This window comes from Podarcis raffonei, chromosome 5 (genome assembly GCF_027172205.1).
Source record: "Podarcis raffonei isolate rPodRaf1 chromosome 5, rPodRaf1.pri, whole genome shotgun sequence".
Lineage (NCBI taxonomy): Eukaryota > Metazoa > Chordata > Lepidosauria > Squamata > Lacertidae > Podarcis > Podarcis raffonei.
The window spans coordinates 30,778,897-30,801,448 of NC_070606.1; the positions used below are offsets into that span (position 1 = coordinate 30,778,897).

The 22,552-nt window shown below is 39.8% G+C and overlaps 1 protein-coding gene across 1 annotated transcript in view; it reads left to right on the forward strand.

Annotated features, from left to right (window-relative positions):
- The window catches only part of TET1 (tet methylcytosine dioxygenase 1), a 68,755-nt gene extending 48,838 nt beyond the window's left edge, over nt 1-19,917 (forward strand). The window contains exons 7-12 of the mRNA XM_053388446.1: nt 8,458-8,666; nt 9,272-9,422; nt 12,870-12,959; nt 14,022-14,159; nt 14,915-15,239; nt 17,104-19,917. Coding sequence (XP_053244421.1) covers nt 8,458-8,666; nt 9,272-9,422; nt 12,870-12,959; nt 14,022-14,159; nt 14,915-15,239; nt 17,104-18,233 — 2,043 coding nt within the window. The 3' untranslated portion in view covers nt 18,234-19,917. The remainder of the gene's footprint in view (nt 1-8,457; nt 8,667-9,271; nt 9,423-12,869; nt 12,960-14,021; nt 14,160-14,914; nt 15,240-17,103) is intronic.
- The last annotated feature ends 2,635 nt before the right edge of the window (nt 19,918-22,552 follow it).

Here is a 22,552-nt window from a genome sequence, read left to right on the forward strand (position 1 = left end):
TTCTCAGATCACAGCTTATGTTACTAACCATTATGTTACACCAGCCACCTGTAAGCCACACCTTGTTCACAGAGGCATATTGGGTTTGTTTTAATAGTTAGTCCAGTTTTTATTAAATGGCTTTGTTCTGAAGATTATGGATATCAGCAAATTAATCCCTAGGATGGGTTGTAGCATCTACTATACCAGCTTGGGGTCCTAAACTATGATACTATGCTTCCTTCTTCACAAGTGTATGTGTGGGTGTTAGGTACTGTCTTTGTGTGTGAACTCTGCATTTTAAAACAATGCAAGAACCAGGTGTTCCCGTTTGCTATGTGCCTTAAATCTGGTGTCTGATTTTGAACATGGAATATCAATTTGTTATTCCTTACCAATAAACCATTTAATGTGACAGCTGTTGGAATGAGTCATTCTGCAGTGCTTTTTTGCCCTTGTTTGTACCTGAACTGATAATGAAGCATTCTAAAGTAAATGCCACTGCTCCCATTATCTTATCCCTTCTCACATGCAGGTATTTACACCACTCAAATAAAATTAATTTCTGAGTAAACTAACCCCTGTTTCTCTTCTTGGAAAATTAAGAGCAAATTAAGGTTTGTTCGGTGTCAGTTTCTTATATAACTATGCACATAGGTTAAGATCTATTTTGCTCTGAGCTTTGTATTGTGGTTTCAGTATTGAAAGTGAGTGCCTGTGTTGATTCTCTTCTATTTTAATTCAGCGGCATTACCTAAGCTGCACAGTTAGGATAGCACAATGAAATAGCTTATTTGGAGCAGCGTTGTCTGTGGACTGGTAAACTCTATGCCATTTTCTGTGTTAGTAGGAAAACTTATGTCATTCACAGAGATTCACTGGCTTAAGTGTGGGCTTCAAATTTGTGCTAAGAACTAATTTAAGGTGAAACAATAATGGCAATATGTTGTGCTTTGTTCTTATAGAACAAACACTGGAGAACCAACATTGGCCATTGTGCTCAATATAAAGGTAGACAACACTGAACAAAACTAAATTTTAAAGATTTTTTTCCTGCATTTTTAAAAATGTTTAAAGTATTTATATATGAATGAATTACTAAAGTTTCCAAGCTGTGTACATAAAAATTAAAAAGCATACAATGGACAAGATGGATTGAAACAATTGTATTCTGTTATTATAGACTGTGGTCATCTATAACGCCAAACTTAATATTTGACATTTATATAGTTTATATTTTTGCTGAATTGGTGTTAAATATGTGCTCTTTGTGGGGTTTCCCTTGAGATTAGTTTGGAAGCTGCAGCTAGTGCAGAATGCTGTGCCCCGGTTATTGTGTGGAATACCTGGATAGGCATGTGTTACATTGTGCTGAGGAAACCGCGCTGGCTGCCCATCAGGTACTGGGCCATGTTGAAGGTCTTGTTGTTAACATATAAATAAACAACTCAGACCAGGATACCTGAAAGACTGCCTGCCCTTGTATATAGGCCTGTAGGATCAATCAGATAATCTGAGGAAATTCTTGTAGTACTGTACCCTACAGAATGTCATTGGGTAATGATATGAGAATGGGCATCTTCTGTTATTGCCCTGCATTAAGAAATACCCTTTGCTGTAAGTGAAGCAGCAACCATCAGTTGTTTCAGATGTTTTGTGAAGTCAGATATTTTCGCCCAGGCTTTCCCTGACCCATAAGAATCTCATCCTGCTTTTCTTTATATTAATTCCTGGTTTGGGGTTGTAGCCAACAAAGTCATCCATGATGCTTTTATACTACTGCTTTATTTTTGTTGTAATTATATTGTTTTTATGCTTTACACCAGTTAAAGAATTGTAAAAATATTAAGTGGCATATATTGATATATCGGGAGGGATGCGGGTGGCACTGTGGGTTAAACCACAGAGCATAGGGCTTGCCGATCAGAAGGTTGGCGGTTCAAATCCCCATGACAGGGTGAGCCCCCATTGCTCGGTCCCTGCTCCTGCCAACATAGCAGTTCGAAAGCATGAAGTGCAAGTAGATAAATAGGTACCGCTCCAGCGGGAAGTTAACCAGGGTTTCCGTGCATTGCTCTGGTTCGCCAGAAGCGGCTTAGTCATGCTGGCCACATGACCCGGAAGCTGTATGCCGGCTCCCTTGGCCAGTAAAGCGAGATGAGCGCCGCAACCCCAGAGTCGTCCTTGACTAGACCTAATGGTCAGGAGTCCCTTTACCTTTATATATCAGGAGTGAGAGAGAGAATAAATTACAATGATTTAGGATGCATTTAGACTATTGGGGACATTTCTCCCCAACTTTTAAGCACTTATATTGATTTTGTAATTAAAAACAATGCAAATCATTTGAAAACAATCAGATATCCTTGCACCTAAATAATTTCAAGGTTGCCAGGAAGCAGTATATTTCAGCCATCATATGCCTGGGTGAATATGCAGGCTTTTAAATTCCTTCTGAATGTTAATAATGAGGAAGGGAGATGTACCTCACCAGGGAAAGCATTCCATAAATGGGGAACTACCAAGATGGCGGACACCACCAACAGGGCCTCCCCCACTGACTGTAAGACTTGAGGTGGATGATATTGGAGGAGGTGCTCTTTTAGGTACTTGGGTCCCAAGCTATAAAAGACAGAAATTTAAAGTCTCAAGAATAGATAACATTAGTGAGAATGGGGAAAAGTGTAATATATACAGTTTGGAAATTATCTGTAATGATCCGCTAAAGCAGGGAGATGAACCTCAGTACAGTGGTACCTCGGGTTGCATATGCGTCAGGTTACAGACTCCGCTAACCCAGAAATAGTGCTTCAGGTTAAGAACTTTGCTTCAGGATGAGAACAGAAATCACGCGGTGGCGGCGGTGCAGCAGCAGGAGGCCCCATTAGCTAAAGTGGTGCTTCAGGTTAAGAAAAGTTTCAGGTTAAGTACGGACCTCCGGAATGAATTAAGTACTTAACCCGAGGTGCCACTGTAGTCTTTATTTGACCATCTTCTAAAAGCTTCATCCTGTTTTTCTGTCATGTGGCTTTGAGCTGTTCCTATAGTTTGTCTCCAATTTCAAATTCTCATAGAATTGTAGAGTTGGGAGGTACCCTGAGGGTCATCTAGTCCAACCCCTGTAATGCAGAAATCTCAACTAAAGCGTTCATGACAGATGACCATCCTATCTCTGCTTAAACACCTCCAATGAAGGAGAGTCCACCACCTTCCGAGGAAGTTTGTTCCACTGTCGAAATTTTAAATTATAAAATTTAACGCTGTAAAGAAAGTGTGGAAGATCAGTGTTTTTGTTCAATAGACCCTTGTTCAATAGAACCACAAGGTCCTTTCTGCAGTCTATATCTGACTGGTCTCTTAAATGTCATCTTGGTGTGATAAGGATTATAATGCATTGAAGAAGCTACAGGGTACAATTAAGAGAGAAAACAAAGCTGCAGTTAGGATCTTTTTAAAAAGCTGAAGTGCTCAGCACTTTCCTGCATTCTAGACAGTGGTCTCATTTTCACATCCTTTAAACTGTAGTTGAACTAAACTATGGTTTCAAGAGTAACACGCAGGATGCGGTTGCACCTTACTGAAATCATGGGCATTTTGCTTGTTTTCCACCCCTGTTGGGAGCTAAGCTTGTCTGGAGGAAATGAATCACAAGCTCAAGTTCAGAGGTAACACTTAGCCAGACCATGGCCGCCTAGCTCCTGGCAGCAATAAGAGCAGGGTAGAAGAGACATGTATGCTTCATGTTCATCTTAAAACCACAGTTTAGTGTAATTGTGGTTTAAAGTGTTGTGCATATCAGACCAGTAGAGACTTGACTTTGCATATCTACACTGTGCCATTTCATTTAGAGCTTACTGTTCTCACCTGTGTTATATCTTCATGTCACAATCTTTCAGTAGTGATTGGACCAGACATCCAGAAAATTTAAATCCATGGTTGTATCTTTGGTGATGGAAGAATAATAGGTTAGAGATCTTGCTACATGAAGGTTTGAGCAATGTGTCAGAGTTCAAAAAAAATTGCCACAATTTACATTCTTCCCCTGGGGCTGGTTAATGCATACCTCAATTCCTATTTAGTTTTTGCTGCATTGTTGCTTTTTATACTGGCGGAAGTGACACACTTGGTGTACTTGCACATAATGCTAAGCCATGACTTGTTTCTCCCAACCTTGGTTTGCTTCCTCTTTCCTTGTCCCTTTGAGTATCTGGGTTGGGGTCCCAAGCATTCCATGGTTGTGTTCAAGCACAATGCTAAAACCAGACATGATTTTTAAGCCAATAACAAGCCACAGCTTCATATTGTGGTTTGCTGGCTGAAAGCAAACCATGGTTAGACTGCTGGGCTGAGTCCAGATATTCAAACAAACCATGGCTTAATGTTTTGTGCGAACCAGGCTATTATAAACTGATACGTTTTCAAGTGTTTTATTGATTGGAGTCTTTTTTCTGGGTTCCATTTGTCTTGCACACATTGTAAGCCACTGCTCTGCAGTCTTTCTTAGAGTTGCTGTCTAACTGCAGGCAGATGGAATCTTGTCTGCAGGATGTTCCATTTTGGAATTAACTGCCCTAATCTATACTGCCATAGAGAGAAGCTATTTTACCTTATGTCTGGATTTCACATTAGTGTAATTCATTCTATCATTTATATGTGTGTGAACCCATGCACGTTCATATTAGTTAGTTGGCTGATGTTGAAGGGACAGTCTACATCAAGTAATATTTATTCACAGAGAACTTATTCCTTATTCCAGAGCTCCTGCCAAGGGTTGAGACAGTTGCTTCAGCAATCTTAAAGAGATATTTCAAGTAAGTAGAACCCAAGCAGTTAAAACTGCTGCAGGAAGTATGCTTGCCCATGGCATTAACTTTTATAAGTGCATTCTAGACATTGGGGTATGTGGTTTTGTAAAAACAGATATTTTTAATTATTTAAGGAATAGTCTTTTACATATACAAGTCAATAACATAGGAAGATTTAAGTATCTCTAGAATATTTGATCATGCAAGATCCTAAAAGTACTCCTGCATAATGACTGCTGATTATATGCCATTATGAAACACCAACATAGTGGGAAGGTATTTCAAGTTTGAAGTATGTTGAAATGCCATCTATTACCTGCTCATTTCATATTCAGGAGTCCCCAGTGTATAGGAAAAGTGGAAAAGGAGAACATCCTTGAGATAAATTCAGGCTACAGCAGGTTCTCTCGCATGTAATTTAGCAGAAAAGCAGACAAATCTAAAAAGCCAATTAAAAAAAATGCAGAAGTAGCACATGGTCCAGTCCTTCCTGTACTGTACCATTTCAAACTTTAGTTGAGGGGGAGATTGTATACTTTCATGATCCTCTGCATTTGATGTTTTTAATAATGAGAAAGATAGTGCTTTGAATGTGTTCAGTTATTCTGTTTGTGGTTCCAAATAAAAATTCTCATTTGCTTGAAGATGTTGAAGATGTAAGTGGATTTGTTCAACATCATGATTTGAAACAATTAAGTTACCAAGAATGATTCCTAAGAATGGAACGTACGTTTAACTTTTTGCATGAGTTTGTGAGTAACTGTATGTCTGTAAAGGTGAGCAGTATAGGCATATTGCATATAGAGACAGTCTGAAGCTAAACTGATCTCAGTTTGGCTGGTGCTTGGATGGGACACTGCTTGGGAATTTTGTAGGTAACCTTGAGTACCATGGAAGAAAGGCAGGATATAAACTTTTTTAAAGAAAGGATGAATAACCTAAGTATGAACATTGTTGATATACAGTAGGGTGAAATTCAAAAATAAAAACCTTATGTCAATACAGCTCCACAACTGTTCTACCCAGGAAGTTTGCAGAACATTGTGGTTACTGGGATAGTGCCTACTCCTGTTCTGTAGGCAGCACTGTGAATTCCAGTATACAGTGGTACCTCAGTTTACGAACTTAATCCATTCCGGAAGTCCATTCTTAAACCGAAACCGTTATTAAACCAAGGCACGCTTTCCCTAATGAGGTCTCCCGCCACTGGTGCCCTTCCACCGTTCAGATTCCATTCTTAAACCGAGGTAAAGTTCTCAAACTGGGACACTATTTCTGGTTTTGCGGAGTTCGTTAACTGAATCGTTCTTAAACAGGACTGTTCTTAAACCGAGGTACCACTGTAATTTGATGGTGATAATAGAAATTCTGAGAAATTTGTTTAATTTCACTGCACACAGGTGGTGTAGTGACAATAAAGGTTTATTATTATTATTATAGAAATTTGCAAGAATAATCAATCATACCACTATTTTTATAGACTTAGTGTTATTATGAAAATCAGCACTGGTTTCATTTTAAGTATTGAGGGATGTGTAATAGTGAGAGACCGTTTCGAGAGAACTTTGGGGCTAAATTCATTTTGATTTCATTACTGAAGATGTGAAGTTACAATTCTGGCATGCCTTCTGTAAAACTCAGAAAAAAAAAGAGTAGTAGACTTGGTAGACCTGTTTTAATACTTTTTCATTCCCAATCATAGCATCAAGCAAAAAATAAAATTGTAAATAAATGCACTTATAACTCACAGTTCTACTAACAGCTAAGCTACAGATGGCTCAATCTAACATTTAAACCAATTAAAAGGTACAGCCCTACAAGTAAGCAATCCACAGTGAATTATAGTTGTTGAAAAACTATTTGTTTGTTTTCCAATAGGCCTTAGATTTTCACTCTGTCTAGAAAGGAACATAAGTGTCTTTAAAAGTGTGGTTCAGAATTGCCCCAGGTGGTTTGGGAATCTTGGGTATTTGGAAACGTCAAATGTTTTAACAAAAATACTTTAAGTAGAATGATATGTATTTGGAGGAGACATGTTGAATTTAGGGGTGCCTCCTTCCCCGACAGAACCTACAACAGTTGCATGGCATGCAGAAATTTCAGTGCTATGCCTTTTTGCTGTCAAGTATGTGCAACCATTTGAAAACCTGCTCACATTGAATTTCTGCAGCTATTAAAAGTACAGAGTCTGTGTTGGTCAAAAAAATGGCATTGTGGAATACAACTCAGTGAGAGACTGGATCGTAAGGCTTCTGGAGTATTTTAGCAGTTTAAATCTGATATCTTACATTGAATAATCGCTACGTAACTTGCTGCTAGTAGAGTTGAATACAGAACCCTCTACTTTGCTAAAATTGGTTGTGAATCTATTTGTGCTGACCATCTCTGTTTAGTACTTCAACGTACTTTTACAAAGGAATAAATAGCATAGGAGGTTTTTTCTAAGACAAATGAGCTGGTGATGCCTTTGTTCCAGGATCATAAGTAACTGCTAAAATGTGTGGGTGTCGATCACATTTGGGAAATTGGTGAGTCACTTTGGGCCCTTAGCTGACTTTCATGTGTGGCCTGTAGGCCCACTGCCCAGCTGATTAGTGCTAGAAACAGTTTAGGAGCCTACCGCTGGGCATGCCCCACAGCTGTTCTCAATGGCACTCAGCTGGGTGGGAGGGGAGGTATAGGCAGCAGAAGCCCTCTTTTGACATCCTTCTGTTTCATCTGCTTCATTTCATTCACATTTGTGACATTTGTGCCTGTGAGTAGGTATCTCTGCATTTTATGGTCTGTAACTTCCTAATATCGAGACTTGCATATGCTTTACGTGCTCTTCCATTACTGGTACTGTTATCAAAGAAGAATTGAGTAAGTGTGTAAATTGAATGTTACCATCAAGCATTTTTTTAATAGGCCAAAGTGCCAATGTTACATGTCTAATCACTGAACAAGGAATGGGTTTCTGTGCTCTTTTCTCCCCTTTCTCCACTTGGTTGCAAATTCTGACTTGTCTTTCCCGCTTTAGTTGGTGGCTCAGCAATAACTGCTGTATTGACACTAACTATGGAGTTTGTTAATCCATCTCCAACTGTGGTTTTGTAACCTGGTTAGAGTTGATGCATTGGGACGACAACACTGGTGGGTTTAGATTAGTAATAATTATTTTACTGTTTTGCCTACCAATTTAAAAGAATCTACACGCTTTCAAACATGTAACACAGTGCAAACCAGTTAATCCCATTATTCTAACCCATCATCTCTGCAAAATGAACACTGAATTTGGGGCACAATCCTTTTTCCTGTCTGATGCTGTGCTCATGATTGGAAGAAGCTCTGTAGGACCTGACTTTACTCTCTTCACTTTAGCACATATGTATCTCTGTACATGAGCCATGAAGAGGAGAAGGAAATGGAGTTCTGGTGTGCCTTGAGGCAGGGATGGGTAACAAATAACCCTCCAGATGTGGCTAACTTAGAGAGAGTGGTGAAGACACTAATAAAACAAAATTCTGGTAAATAAGGGTTGGTAGCAATATGCAATCTTTAGAAGAAATCCAACACAGGTCAGCACAGGATCTTTAGAAGAAATCCGACAGCAGGGTGTCTGCAAACAAATAACTGGCATCAGTGCCTTAGATCCTTTCTGTTTGATCTACAAACAACTCAACCTGTTTTTCAGGTGATACGAAGAAGTAGTGATGAAGAAAAACTGCTCTGCTTGGTTCGACAGCGTGCAGGACATCACTGCCAAAATGCCGTCATTGTGATACTTATTTTGGCTTGGGAGGGGATTCCTCATCTTCTGGCTGACACTCTATACAAGGAACTGACCCAGAGCCTCAGAAAATATGGCTGTCCAACTAGCCGAAGATGTGCACTAAATGAAGAGTGAGTGCACTCCAGAACACTGATATTTTGATGCATGAAAGTTTTAATTCTCCCACATAATTTACTTCTGTGACTCATAATTATTCTTTTTAAGATTTCAGATTATAGTCCTAGTACATAAAACTTGAAAAAGTGTTATTTTGTAGTTGAGTAGGATGTAGCCAACATTTAATTGCCAATTTGAGTATAGTGTGGGAAGACCAAAATGAGCTTTCTGCTCCTCTTCTTTCCATCCCTGGCAAAAAAAGAAATTACATGAAGACAGGTGTTTCCCTTCATTTTAATTTACTTGAGCCACATCTTGTTGTGCTGCTTCTGATGCTGTGAAGGAATCACAACCAAACCTATCAAGCATGATATCTTTCTCTAAATAGCTTAAATTATAAACTTAGTATATCCCATTAGTAGGTCAGTTGACTAGGAAATCTCTTATACACAGTAATGGAAAAGTAACATTTATACCCAAATTGGTCATTATCAAAAACCGCTGATGAACTATGACATGTGTGTTTTTCCATTGTTCTGTTCAGAGATGTTTGGGGTTTTGCATTTATAGAAGCTTGCTGCACTGCTGGCTGATTGCCACTTGTTTAAATCTTCCACAGTCGTACCTGCGCCTGTCAAGGCCTTGATCCAGAGACATGTGGAGCTTCCTTCTCATTTGGCTGTTCATGGAGTATGTATTATAATGGCTGTAAGTTTGCCAGAAGCAAAGCCCCCAGGAAATTTAGACTTCTCACTGATGATCACAAACAAGTAAGTGTCCTCCCTGCCTTTCTCAAAATAATTTCTAATTTTACTTTTTAGGGACTAAAAGCAAAAAGGGTGCAGGGTTTTTTTGCTAATTGGATCACTTGGGCATATACATTTATAAGCATTCAAGGCAGCATGATACCTAATGCAATCTCCTCATTTCCCCCCCTCTATCCCTACTACATAGATTCTGTGTGAAAACTGAGCACCACGACAGTGCTGTTTGTGCCAAAGCACTCATACATTATTGGTTTACAGTACACCAAGGTCTTTCTTGACATTTTATTTACCCTTTTGTTTGCAGTTAACTTGCTGGCTCCTTCACCAATGCCATCCTTTCATGCCTCCAATAGCCCATAGCTAACTGTAGTTTACGTATGTGCCCTCCCAGATAGAAATTGAACATCCTCAAACATCTTCAAGGTGTCAGTTTAAATAACAGTTATTTCAGCCACTGATTAGTTTTTATTTCCCATAGTCCCAATTTTTTAAAAAGTTGGAATACTTCATGCTTGCATAGGGGGCATGCTGATAGTGGTTTTGGTTTATTTTAAATTTTTCCAGTATTTTCCTGTATCTGAGTGCCCCAGAGTGGCACACAGTAAACACTGAAAGCATTCAACATTAAAAAACTATTAAAGCCATATTTAGTTATAAATAAACTGAAACCCATTGTAAAATACAATAATGACAGGAAAAAGTTGAAAGTACAGTGAAAACCTTCTCCTTGTGCTAGTTATTCATCTCTTCCAAACTCATGGGTCTGCAGGTGTGTTTTTGCCAGTCATCTAAATGAAATGTAGGGGAATAATGCACCTCAGAGAAGAGACCATTGCAATTTTGGGGTATCACAGAGAAAACCCTCCCCAGTGTCTTTGCACTGTGAGTCGCCTTTGGCAAGAGGGCCATAATAGGGACTCCTGTGCAATTCGTAATGAACAAGCAGGCTGGTATGGGATGAGGCATTTTCATATACTTATGTGCTGCTGAAGCAAGTGCTAAATCATATAGTTCTTATGTTAAGGATGAAAAAGATGGATCACTTATCTGTTTTCTGTTTCTGTCACTGTTTTTATTAGGTGTTATTTTAGCTAAATACTGAATATTGATCATTTTGCAGATGACATAAATCTAGGAAGTATAGCAATGCAAAAGCAGAAGAAGATAGATTCAAAGTACAGACAGATATGGATCATTTGAGCAACTGGACGGAGTGAGATGAGGTTTAATGTAAAGAAGTGTAAGATTGTTCTTTTAGGTAAGAATAGCACGTAGCATAGATTTATAAAGCCAGATATCTCTGTGGGCTAGAATGCAGTCAAAGAGAAATATTGGGTAGATAGCAACATTTTTGTGTGTGGGAGTTCAATGTATTGTGCACGCGTGTAAGAGCGACCAGATTTCTTCAGCCTGTTTTTTCCTGTAACAACAACAAAAACAGCAAAGAGTCTTGAAGCATTTTTAAACATTAACACCCTTATTATGGCTTGAGCTTTCCTGGATTAGTCTTATGTCATCAGATGCCGTCTTAATGCTTGTGCAACATGGGCAGATCAGGGAGGGTGTCATGTGCACAAGGAGTGTCATCTGGGAATAATCCACGGATGCAAAGAGGAATCCCTTGGGGTATATGTGTGGTTTCCTGCATCTCACAGAAGAGAGTGAGATTGCCATCGCACTGGATCACAGTGTCGTGCTGAGTGCCTTGCAAAATAAGTATGTTGCTTCAACAACTGAGCCACTACAAGACTAGCAAAACCTAAATAAAGTCGCAAAAGTATATCAGCTTGGGAAAATGCAACTGCAATGAGCATTCTGTACTGTTTGGTTAAGACAGAGAAGGCACTCGCCATTCATCATCATGCCATCTGTTTTCAGTGTCCAGGCCATAGATTAATGTAGCCAGAATGGTACAACAAGGTTTTGGAGAAGTCTGCAAGTTGAGATTTGCCAAAGTATAAAAAATTATAGGGAGGATAAAAAACTAGGTAAGGAACGAGGGAGACTCCAGTGAGAGCTAAGCATGCTCAGTGTTCATGGATTGCTGAATGACTGATGACAGGAGACAAAAAACTTTTGGGGGGTGGGGAAGGAGAAACGAAAGGACATCCACTATGTCCTCAGAGAAATGTAACAATAGTTGTTTGGTCAAACCAACGTGCTTGCCATATTAGCATAGGTCTAAGTGAATTTTCTTTAAGCAAATGTAATGTTTTAATTTAAAACAAAACGGTTTCTTATTTTGTGTGTTTGCTTTTTCACTTCTCTTCTTTCCCTCTCCCCCCATAGCCTTGGCTGTGATCCAGAGGGATTCAGCTAAGTTGTTGCATTAATGGAAAGCAGCACAAGTCCCACTAGCACAAGAGGACTGTCTCCTTCCCCATGCACTCCCCACACCCTCTCCAAATCTGCTTGGGAGTGCTGGGCAAACCCTGAGAACAGGGTGCAGGGAGAAGAGAAGGGAGGTCCTTCCCTCTGGCAAGCATTTCTGCCGCAATGATTGCAATGATTGTGTTAAAGCATCACCGAAATCCACCCAGAGAGTTCTCATAATTACCTCCCCTATTAACTCAGTAGGCGGCTTTATGTATGTTGCTGCTCTCTTAATTTGAATCACTTTGCTCCCATCTGCAACATTAGGATGATTATAATTATGACCTACTTTACAGGACAGTTGTAAGTATTACTGAAATAATAGTCTGGTTTGCAAAGCCAGACCATGGCTTAGAGTGAAGTCACAGGCAGCTTTGCTCTTCTCAGGTTATTTTGCTTCTGTGCTGTGTTGAGCTATGTCATTGTTTGGCTTAGCATGAACCTGGGAACATGGTTTACAAATCGTAAACCAGACAACAAATCTTGGTTACAGCTTTTTATTAGTCTGGAGAGAGCTAAACAGTGAAGCTGGTTTAGACAACACCCAAAGCCACACTGTGGCTTAGGTGAGTATGGTGCAGCAGCAAAATAACTAGGGAGGAATGTAGCCATGGTTTGGCATAATTTGACATGTGAACTAGTCTATTGTGTGTGAAATGCTTGGAACACTCTAAAGCATCATACAAACACTTTCATTATTATGTAGCAGGTTTCCAAACATGGTACTTGCTTTGAAGAAGAAATATATGTTTGTATTTTAATGCCAATGTGAACTCCCATCCAACACCTCCATTATATCTTTCTCTTGGAAATGGAAAGTGAACTTGGGATCTTTTGTGAACTTCTTTTAGTGCCAAGCAATTAATTTGCTGACTGCTTTTCCCTTCCTTTGAGCAACTCTCAAGAATGTTGCTATGTTTTGCCATTATGATAGCAAACTTACATGTGGGTTAGTAACCAAAACCACAGGAAGCTGACTAAATAGCATACTGAATCTACGTTTGATGTTGCTTTCACAGTTTTACTAGTCTGCTTCTCAAGCTATAAAATGATATGATGACTCCTTTCCCTGTCTAGGAAGAACATCTCGAAAACAATTTGCAAACTTTAGCCACTGATGTTGCTCCACTGTATCAGAAACTAGCCCCTGATGCTTTTCAAAACCAGGTAAAATCAAAGAAACTCCATTATCTCTATTATGACACATCATCGTTTTAATACTGGTGATGCAGAAAGAAAAGCTGCACAAGTTAGTTGAAGGCCTTTCGTTACCTTAACTGGCCTAGCTGAAAGAACAGCTAGGCTGCGATCCTATGCACACTTAACTGGGAGTATGTCTCATTAAACACTGTAGGACTTCTAGAAAGAAATGTACTGCTGGTGTTACAGCTTTCAAATTCCTGCTGCTGTGTCCCCTGCTTACTAACAGGGTCAAAAAACTAATTGTTGTATACTTCATCCTCATTGCTGATCAGTGTATTGCATGAAGTTGGTAGATCAATAAATCCTGACAGATGTTGTTTTAATTAGATTGTAGATTTAAGGATTTTTAGCACAATTCTCATCAAATAAGTCAAGCATTTACTTTCATATTTAGCAATGCATAACAATGACAGTGTTGGCATGTCACGGTAAACCACTAACAAGTTAGCCATGGTTAATGGTTTACCATGAGTGTGCAAATGGTTCTTACTGTAGTCCTCTCCTCTAGTGGGTTAGAGCAACAAACCATAATCCTTGGGAGTTATGGTTTGTTCTGCTCCAATCAAACCACGTTGTGAACACAAGGTTCGTTCTTGGAGTGTGCAAGTTTTGTTTTGTTGGAGCAAAACAAACCACAACCCCTAGTTTGGAAGTAACGCTAAGCCAGGAATTGTGGTTTTTAGTTCCTGATGACTAAAGAAAGGGGCAAAAAAGGAGTGATCTCATGCTTATGTGACCTTTGGTATTCCATGGCATGTAAATTGGGTTTATGTGTTCTCAGTCCAGTTGTTCACTTCAAATGAAAAATTGTCCCTGAAGCTGGTGGTGTTTGGTGAGATACAATGTTATCTCTATATAAGATTTATTTGTATTTGTAGGAGGGCAGTTATTAATTTGTTTTTGTTTTATTATGTATTTTGTGTTTTCATTTTGTATTTTTATGTTGTGAACCTCCCTGTGATCTTCAGATGAAGGGTGGTATACAAAATTAATGAATGAATAAATAAATAATTTTATTTTTTTAAGGTGGAAAATGAGCACTTGGGTCCTGACTGTCGACTTGGGATTAAGGATGGCCGACCTTTTTCTGGTGTCACAGCTTGCATCGATTTTTGTGCTCATGCCCATAAGGATACACACAACATGCACAATGGAAGCACTGTGGTATGCAACATTGTTGGGATTCAGTTTTCCAAGTGCTTGTTCATTTACAATTTATCTACTTGGCTTCTTTAGGTTGCTACCCTGTAGCTGTGAATGCACCCTTATTTCTAGACTTGCTTTTGTTCTTAATTGTTTATGCTCTTCTTTACAAAGTCTTCTTGCAAAGTTTATCCAAAAAAGCCACGTTTATAAAATAAAATAAAAAGCAATTCAGAACTGCAACAAATGCAAGACAAAACAAATAATCGGCTTCCTGCCCTAAGTAGACCTCTATTTCTTGGATATGTTGCAATCCCCTTTATAAAGCTGAAGTAATATGCAAGGGACACTTCAAGTTGCCGTGGTTGAAAGTTAAAAGTTTTTATGGATTGATAGAGGTAAGGGAACCAAATCATTGCATGTGGAGAACAACTTCCGCAAGTGCAACAAAACTTCTCTCCTCTGTGCTGCCCAAAATCTGCTCCAGGGGTTCCCCACTTGTGAAAGACATTAGACAGAAGAACTTTTTAAAGGTGAAAAGCAGCTGTGAATGATTGTGCTGTTAGTGTTTCTAAAATTGTGCAATGTTATTCAAACCATGACATGTGGGCTTGATGTTTGAAGGAGAGGGGAATTGCCTTATTTTTCACACAAGCACCCTAAGTAGAATAATATTCTGCATGCTAAAACATAAATATCACCTTTGCTAAAGTTGCTTCACTAACAAATAAGTGATGATTTATTATTCTCCCCCCCCTCCCCGTTTTTCTGGCTAGGTTTGTACATTAACAAAAGAAGATAACCGCATGATTGGGGTGATACCCAATGATGAGCAGCTGCATGTGCTGCCCCTTTACAAAATCTCACAAACAGATGAATTTGGCACAGAGGAGGGTCTGGAAGCCAAGATAAAAGCTGGGGCAATCCAGGTGCTTACTGCTTTCCCACGAGAAGTAAGAATGCTAGCAGAGCCACGTAGAGCGACGAAAAAGAAGAAAGCAGACTCAAAGAAGCAAACCTTAGCAGAGAAGAAGCTGTCTACTCCTGCAAAGGGAAAAAACAGAGTGCAGGAAAATACCAATAAAGCTTCAAAAAGTTTAGGTAGGTACAATAAACCTTGTTTCAAAAGTTACCTGATACTGGCAGAAATCTGTTTATCAAAGGTAGGGCTGACTCTCAGAATCTGAAATCAACAATCAAGCTCTCAGTGTGTCTAATAAGTTAGGTATTGAGGGTGGGATGAAGCAAAACGTTAGCGCAATCAGAATCTCAAGAGTACATTTAATAAACGGACTGAATCATGGCAAGGTGGAGGTCCTATGTGGGTAAGTTGTTCTCAGATCCAGGAATTAGGGAGACGACCTGTTTTGGGTGGAGGAACAGGTGTCTAAAGGAACAGGTGTGCAGCTTGAGCAGTTCTTCTCGATTCAAAGCTGTTGTTAGAGGCCCAAGTAGCTTCAGTGGTGAGGAGTGCCTGTGCCCAGCTATGGCTGGTTGCCAGCCATGGATGTTCCTGGATCAGCGACAGCCTGACATCAGTAATTCGTATTCTGACAATCTCACAATTCTAAAGTTGCAACACCCTCTGCATAGGCTACCTTTGAAGATGGTCCAAAAGCTACAGCTGGTGCAGAATGCAGCTGGTAGATTGTTAAGTGTGGCACCAAGGTAGGATCACATGTAATTGATCCTTAAAGCACTGCCCAGCTTGCCTGTGAGCTCCTGGGCCCAATTCAAGGTGCTGGTACTGACATACAAAACCCTGAATGGCTTCGAGAGCCAGTGTGGTGTAGTGGTTAAGAGCGGTAGTCTTGCAATCTGGGGAACCGGGTTCGCGTCTCTGCTCCTCCACATGCAGTTGCTGGGTGACCTTGGGCCAGTCACACTTCTCTGAAGTCTCTCAGCCCCACTCACCTCACAGAGTGTTTGTTGTGCGGGAGGAAGGGAAAGGAGATTGTTAGCCGCTTTGAGACTCCTTCGGGTAGTGATAAAGCGGGATATCAAATCCAAACAACAACTCTTCTTCTTCTTCTTCTTCTTCTTCTTCTTCTTCTTCTTCTTCTTCTTCTTCTTCGAGGCCCCGTATTTAAAGGAGGCCATGCTCACTGTCCTGCCAACAATATGGTATCTTGTGAGGTAACACTAGGCAGGGGCTTCTTGATACTGCAATTGTGCATTTCCCTGCCTGGAAAAGTGTGTCTGACCCCTGCATTGGCAACTTTAGGTGTCAATCGAAGACACCTTCATCTGAACTTTGGGGACACAAATGGAATCTGGAGTCCAACAGTTTCAGTATAACCTGTTGCGCTACATTTTTTTTAGTATTAAAATGTAATTTTAGAAGCTTTGTTTTTTGTGATTTTAAAATTTTAAAGTTGATTTTAAAATTTGTGAATCACCTTGAACTCCTACAGGAGGAAGGTTTATATTAATATTTTTATTTTTATTTCTATATTTGTAAGTTGCTGAAGGCACTGAGCGGAAGGTGACCAGTGTTGACTCTGTTAATTTCTTATCCTGAAAAAGTACTGCATTTAGGTTGGGTAGAGCTACTAATAGTAAATTTTCACATGATATTTAGAGAATGTATACCTGTTGTGCATGTGAGCTGTGTCTGCCGGAGTTTGCAAGCCACTTCATCAGCTGAAATTTTAAAATTTCAGCCACTTCAGTAGGAAGTCCTTTTTAGTCAAAGGCAGGGTACTTTAGCACATTTTGGATCCCATATCCAACCAGCCTTCACATTTCCCCCACCCCTCCCAAAGGCACACATGTGCTATTTCCAGCTCAGCGCTCACTGCTAAAACTCTTACCCAAGATACAGCTGCCTCTTCTCTGCTGGAAACGATAAGCCTCCATTGAAGGGAAATTCATATTCTCACAATTAAGTTTGCTTTTTTTTATTGACCAGCTACAGAAAAATGAAGAGCTTTATATTTAAAACATTTTGTTCTTTTCTCCTTAGGGAGCAAAGCTAATTCATTGCAACCTGGGACAAAAATGGAGAGTGGTGATCACCTTTCTACAATAAAACACAATTCAGACACTACTAAAAATTGCTCTGTACTAAAGCAATATGCTCCTTCCTCCCCTTTAAAGCTGGATAGTTTACATTCTTGCTCTCCATTAACTCACAAAGCTGGTGGTATAATGCCAGTGAGTAATAATCAACAAGATTTTTCAACTCCCTACGGGTATTTGCAATGCAGTAGTAACAAACCTCATGTGACACCCAAAGGTAAGATCTTTGATGTGTCCATCAGCGATCATACTGGAATTTTGCTGGATGAGAAGAGGAATGGGGTGCCCCCATTTCTTCAAGACCTTACTGTTTCAGAATCCACAGCCTTCAGAGATACCTTGCCCCACACACTTGAACAAGGAGTAGTCAGCAAGCAAAATTGTGAAATAAAGTTAGAAAACTCTCCTGCCTCACAGTTGGCTAGCTCTTGTGATTCCTCAGTGCCGTTAAATTCTCCAGAAGATATAGTCAGAAATGAAATTGGTTCTTCCCAGGAGTGTCCAATGCAAAAAGGTGGTTTCAAGAACCCAAATTGCGATTCTGCCACTGCGGATAAACACCCAAGTTGCGAGCTCTTAAAGCGCACAGAGTCCGAAGAAAAAGCAGAGGAAATGTGGTCCGACAGTGAGCATAATTTTTTGGATAATGACATAGGTGGGGTAGCTGTAGCACCATCACACGGCTCCATCTTAATTGAATGTGCACGCCGTGAGCTACACGCCACAACTCCGATTAAAAAGCCGAACCGGAATCATCCCACACGGATATCGTTAGTCTTCTACCAACACAAAAACTTAAATGAGCCAAAACATGGGATAGCACTGTGGGAGGCAAAGATGGCTGAGAGAGCAAAGGAGAAAGCAGCGGAAAAATCAAGCACTGAAAATACCAATGTACAACCCAATGACAGGAATGTGCACCAGGCCAGTGCCACGAGAGAGATTTTCTATGAAGACAATGAATTCAACCAAATTCCATCGCGCCGAGCATTAACAGTAACTCATGATAACATCATAACGGTGTCTACTTATGCCCTCACTCGAGTTGCCGGGCCGTATAACCATTGGGCATAAGTTTTTATAGCAACTGTACAACCTTGCCTTGGGAGCAGTGTTACACAATAATCCCTAAAGGTGCTGTTAAAGAACAAAGTCTTGTATGGTTTACTCTTTGTTCATCTCAACCATTTTGAAGGCTGAGGTAAAAAAAAATTGATTTTTTTCCTTAAACTGTGACTTTCTATATTTTAACATCTGGTGATTTTCAAGCACATTTTAAGCAAAAAATATATATGTATAGTTAAATGATTTTGGCTAGGTTATTAATCCTGATTGAATTATTCAGTTTATTACCTTTTGGAATTTATACTTTGGTGCTTTGAATTGTCTGTTTACTACAAATGGGCTTTTTATAAAGATTTTAACATACTTCAACTTTTATGATGTAAAATCAATTTAGACAGTATTAGCTATACACAGCTCTTGGTGCTCAATCACAAGAAACAGTTAAAGATAAGCTGATTTTTTTTTCCTTCATGGTGCCATTGCTCCGACAGCTTCCAGTCGTTGCTGTGAAGCCCAAGTTAAGGATAACAAACCAATGATGATTTATCTTTGTACAGATCTTTCATGTCTGTATAGGTTTGTGTGTGCACGTGTATGGTCCACACACATCCACACACAAACAGTATCACTAGTGATGGTTGGAGGTTGTAACCTGTAAATATATATATTTAAAAGCACTTTCTATTTTTAAAGTTAACTTGAAATAGTATAAGGATCACATTTGTCTAAGGTTTCTACATTCTCTACCAAGAAATTGTTATTTTTCTTACTGTGTAGAGTTCCATACTGCTACAACAACAGTACACATATACACATATACTAAGAATATTTGGTTTTTAGACTCTTCCCCCACCCCACCTTTTTCCCTTGAAATTTTTGGTTTGTTTCAGTTAATAAAACAGAGAGTTCGGATTTGCAAATATGAGCTTAAGGATCATTTTGTCTATACCTGTATTGCTACGGTGTTTTGCTGTCAGAATTGATTTGCTGTAGTTTGTTTCAGCAATAAGTGCATGTGTGTCTTTCATGCAGAGCATTGCAAGCTACACGTGACAACCAAATGTTCCTAGAGTCTTGGGGGTAGAACTGTTAATTGCATCAGCAACTGCCCTCCTAAAGTTGCCTTATTAACATTCTGGAAAGTAGGACTCTAAAATATTTACAAGAGAAATTTGCAGTATCGGCTGTTTTATAGTATATTTGAGTTCATTAAATCTTCCAGAATGTTCACCAGATGTTAGCTGTCAACACATGAAGGGTTTTATAAACATGCAGTCCAACCCAGTGTGTGATTACTGAGAACTTAAGTCTACTTTGTCATTGGGTTTTTCTCCCAGGTAGGAAATTGTAGGATCACAGGCTCATTCTAATTTCCACACAGACGTTGCACAAAAGAGGGACCCATAGCATGCCAAAAGTCGCACGTTCAATCCCTGGCATCTCCAGCCAAAAACAAGGTCTCAGGTAGGCAGAAGTCTGTATTGTGCTATGTCTGCATTTTGGGGCCCAGCTGCATTATAACTTTTGTTGAGACGCAATTGCAGCGACACAAAACAGAAATATGATCTTGCCTCAACCAAAAACAAAACTAGAGAAAAGTGCACAGAAATAATTTTAAATCTCAGTTAATTTGATGTGCAAACTAAAACAAAATATTATTGATAGTCAACAGACAGTAGATAACACTGATAAATCTGACAACATGGTGTGGGGAGAAGAGGGGGTATCCAAGACCTAAATGTGTGACAGTCTCAAAAAGTTTTCCTTCTGTAAGAAATTATGCAAAATATAAAAGCAAAGCCACACCAGCAGAATGTAAAAAACCCCAAACTAGTTCTGGCTGTCACAACTCAAACAGCAGCTGTAAGAGGGCAACTCCTTTATGAGGGAAGGTTACAACACTTCCAAGTTTTTGAGTTAAGGAAAAAGGTGATAAAGAGGACAATATGATAGAGGTGCATATAAATTCACACCTCTGTCATGCCCCCCTCCCCTCTTATACACAGTGCATAGTTAAATTATGGGATCTGATGTCATAAGATGTAATGATGGCCACCAGCTTGGATGGCTTTGAAAGGAGATTGGACAAGTTCACAGTGCATAAGGCTCTCAGTGGCTGCTAGGCTTGATGGCTGTGTACTCCCTTTGCTGCCAGAGGAAGGATGTCTCTGAATTCTGTTACTGGGGAGCACAAGTGGGGAGAGTGTTTTTGAACTCTAGCCCTGCTTGGGGGCCGATCACTGTGAGAACAGGGTGCTGGACTAGATAGACCTTTGGTCTCTAAACCCAGCAGGGCTCCTCTTAAATTATTGCATTGTTTGTGTTACCAGTTGTTCAGGAGGAGCCATCGTAATACATGCATGGATGCCAGCTCATTCTATCCATGTATTGAAAATATTAGTAAAAAAGAGAATAATCACATATAGAACCTGTTCTGTATACACCACATTTAAATTGGTTCTCATGCGCTATAGGGCAGGGGTGGCTAAGCACCCCCCCCCCCAGTTCAAGGGCCTGATTCAGTCCACCATGCAAGCTTTTGTTGACTCTTAAGTTCCCACCTATTTTGGCAGCAGGAAAAGAAAAGGCAGTGTTGAAGTGCCCAGGTGGTGGACTGTCTGCGTCTATGTGTGCATGCATGCACATGTGCATTTATGCATGCAAGCAAGTAGGGGGGGTGACACTCGTGGTTGGCTTGTGGATTCAAAGGGATGGCTGAAGTGAATGTAACCCTTAATAAAATAAAATTAAATTCAGCCACCCCTGCTAAAGTGTATATAATACCCAAATAAGGTCCAGAAAAGTAAATCCAAATACACTGCCAGGCAAACACGTAACAAATCCCTTCCCAGTTGGGCTGGAACTCCCTGGATAGGACAGTTTTCATGTGTATGCATGTGGTTCCTCCTTAGCAACAACTGGTACCACAAACATTGCAAGAATTCAAACCCTTTAGATTCTGGTTTTATAATAGTCTGCTGGTATGGCTTGGTTTTTATATTGTTGTACAATGTCCTGCTAAAAAATCTTCTGAAGTTAAAATGCACTTTGGTCTTTAACGCATGAACACAATCTCACTCTCACTCGTTACATTATGAGGTTATCAGTGCTATCTACAGTCTCTTGACTTGATAAGTTTTTTTGGTTTAGGTTGCATATTTAGTTCAAACTACACATTAGGTCTGTACACTCCCCCCCCTTTCACTTTCTTACTCATCCAGCACGATTGCAGTGTGACAAATAAAGTCTGCTTCATATGCTCTCTTAAGGCCATGTACGTTCCCAAACATTACAGATGCAGGTACAATTTCAGCCACACACAGGAACTGTGGTCGCTTGGTCCTACAGGGCAACTTCCCATTTGTAAAGCTTATGCCAGAGCTTACTGATTTTATCCTTGAAGCGTGGTTGCTGAACTGATTGGTTTGCTTAAGAGCCTTGAATAGGCATAAACCTGCTACAAAGCAATCTTGAAGCAATCTTGGCAAATATCTGAAATCTCTTAGATAGTAATGGCCCACACTGCTCTTCTAGTAGCTCTGAGAAGAAGCAAAGCTGGGGAAAAACCTTCACATTTCTAGCAACTAGTTTCAGATTTCTAGGTGGACCAGATTTTTAGTCCAGGAAGAAGGACATTCAGATTCCTAGGCAGCAGCATCTAATTTCTGGTGACTAGGTGCCAGGGATTTCATTAACTGTTGGGAATGCCCAGACAAAGGGGTTACTAACAGATCAAATAGATGGGTGCCACAGGGCACTGAATGTTCTCAGAACAGCTGATGGTGCAGTACTGATGAAGGAATGCAGATGGGACTGATCACACCTACTTGAATAGTAGACCTATGTAAAAACAGGTTACAGCCCATACATAGATTGTGTGAATTGAACCTTAGAAATGATTTACCTTTTCATGACAATGCATCGTAAATTAAACATTAGGTGTGGTAGACACTCCAGATCTGGAACACTATAGCATCCAACTCCTTTTCTCTATTCCCCCCTTTAATTTTAGTTCAATTGACTAAGCCAACCACAATCAAAATATCAGCCTTGATAAGGATCATGCTTATCAAGGATCAGCAGTTTACATTTTAGAGATGGGGAATTTTTTTGGTATGGACCTGTCAGCTCAAATCAGTGGGCTCTGAATTATCATGTTTTGTATGAGCAATGGTTGCAGGCCATAAGGGTAAGCTTTTTGGTTACACTTGTGATTCTCCACCGTGTACATAAATTCCACAGGTCTAACCAGAGCTTGAAGTTTTACTGATAACATACTTGATATTGTAGTGGTGCTGTAACAAATAATGTCTAGATCCTCTAGACAT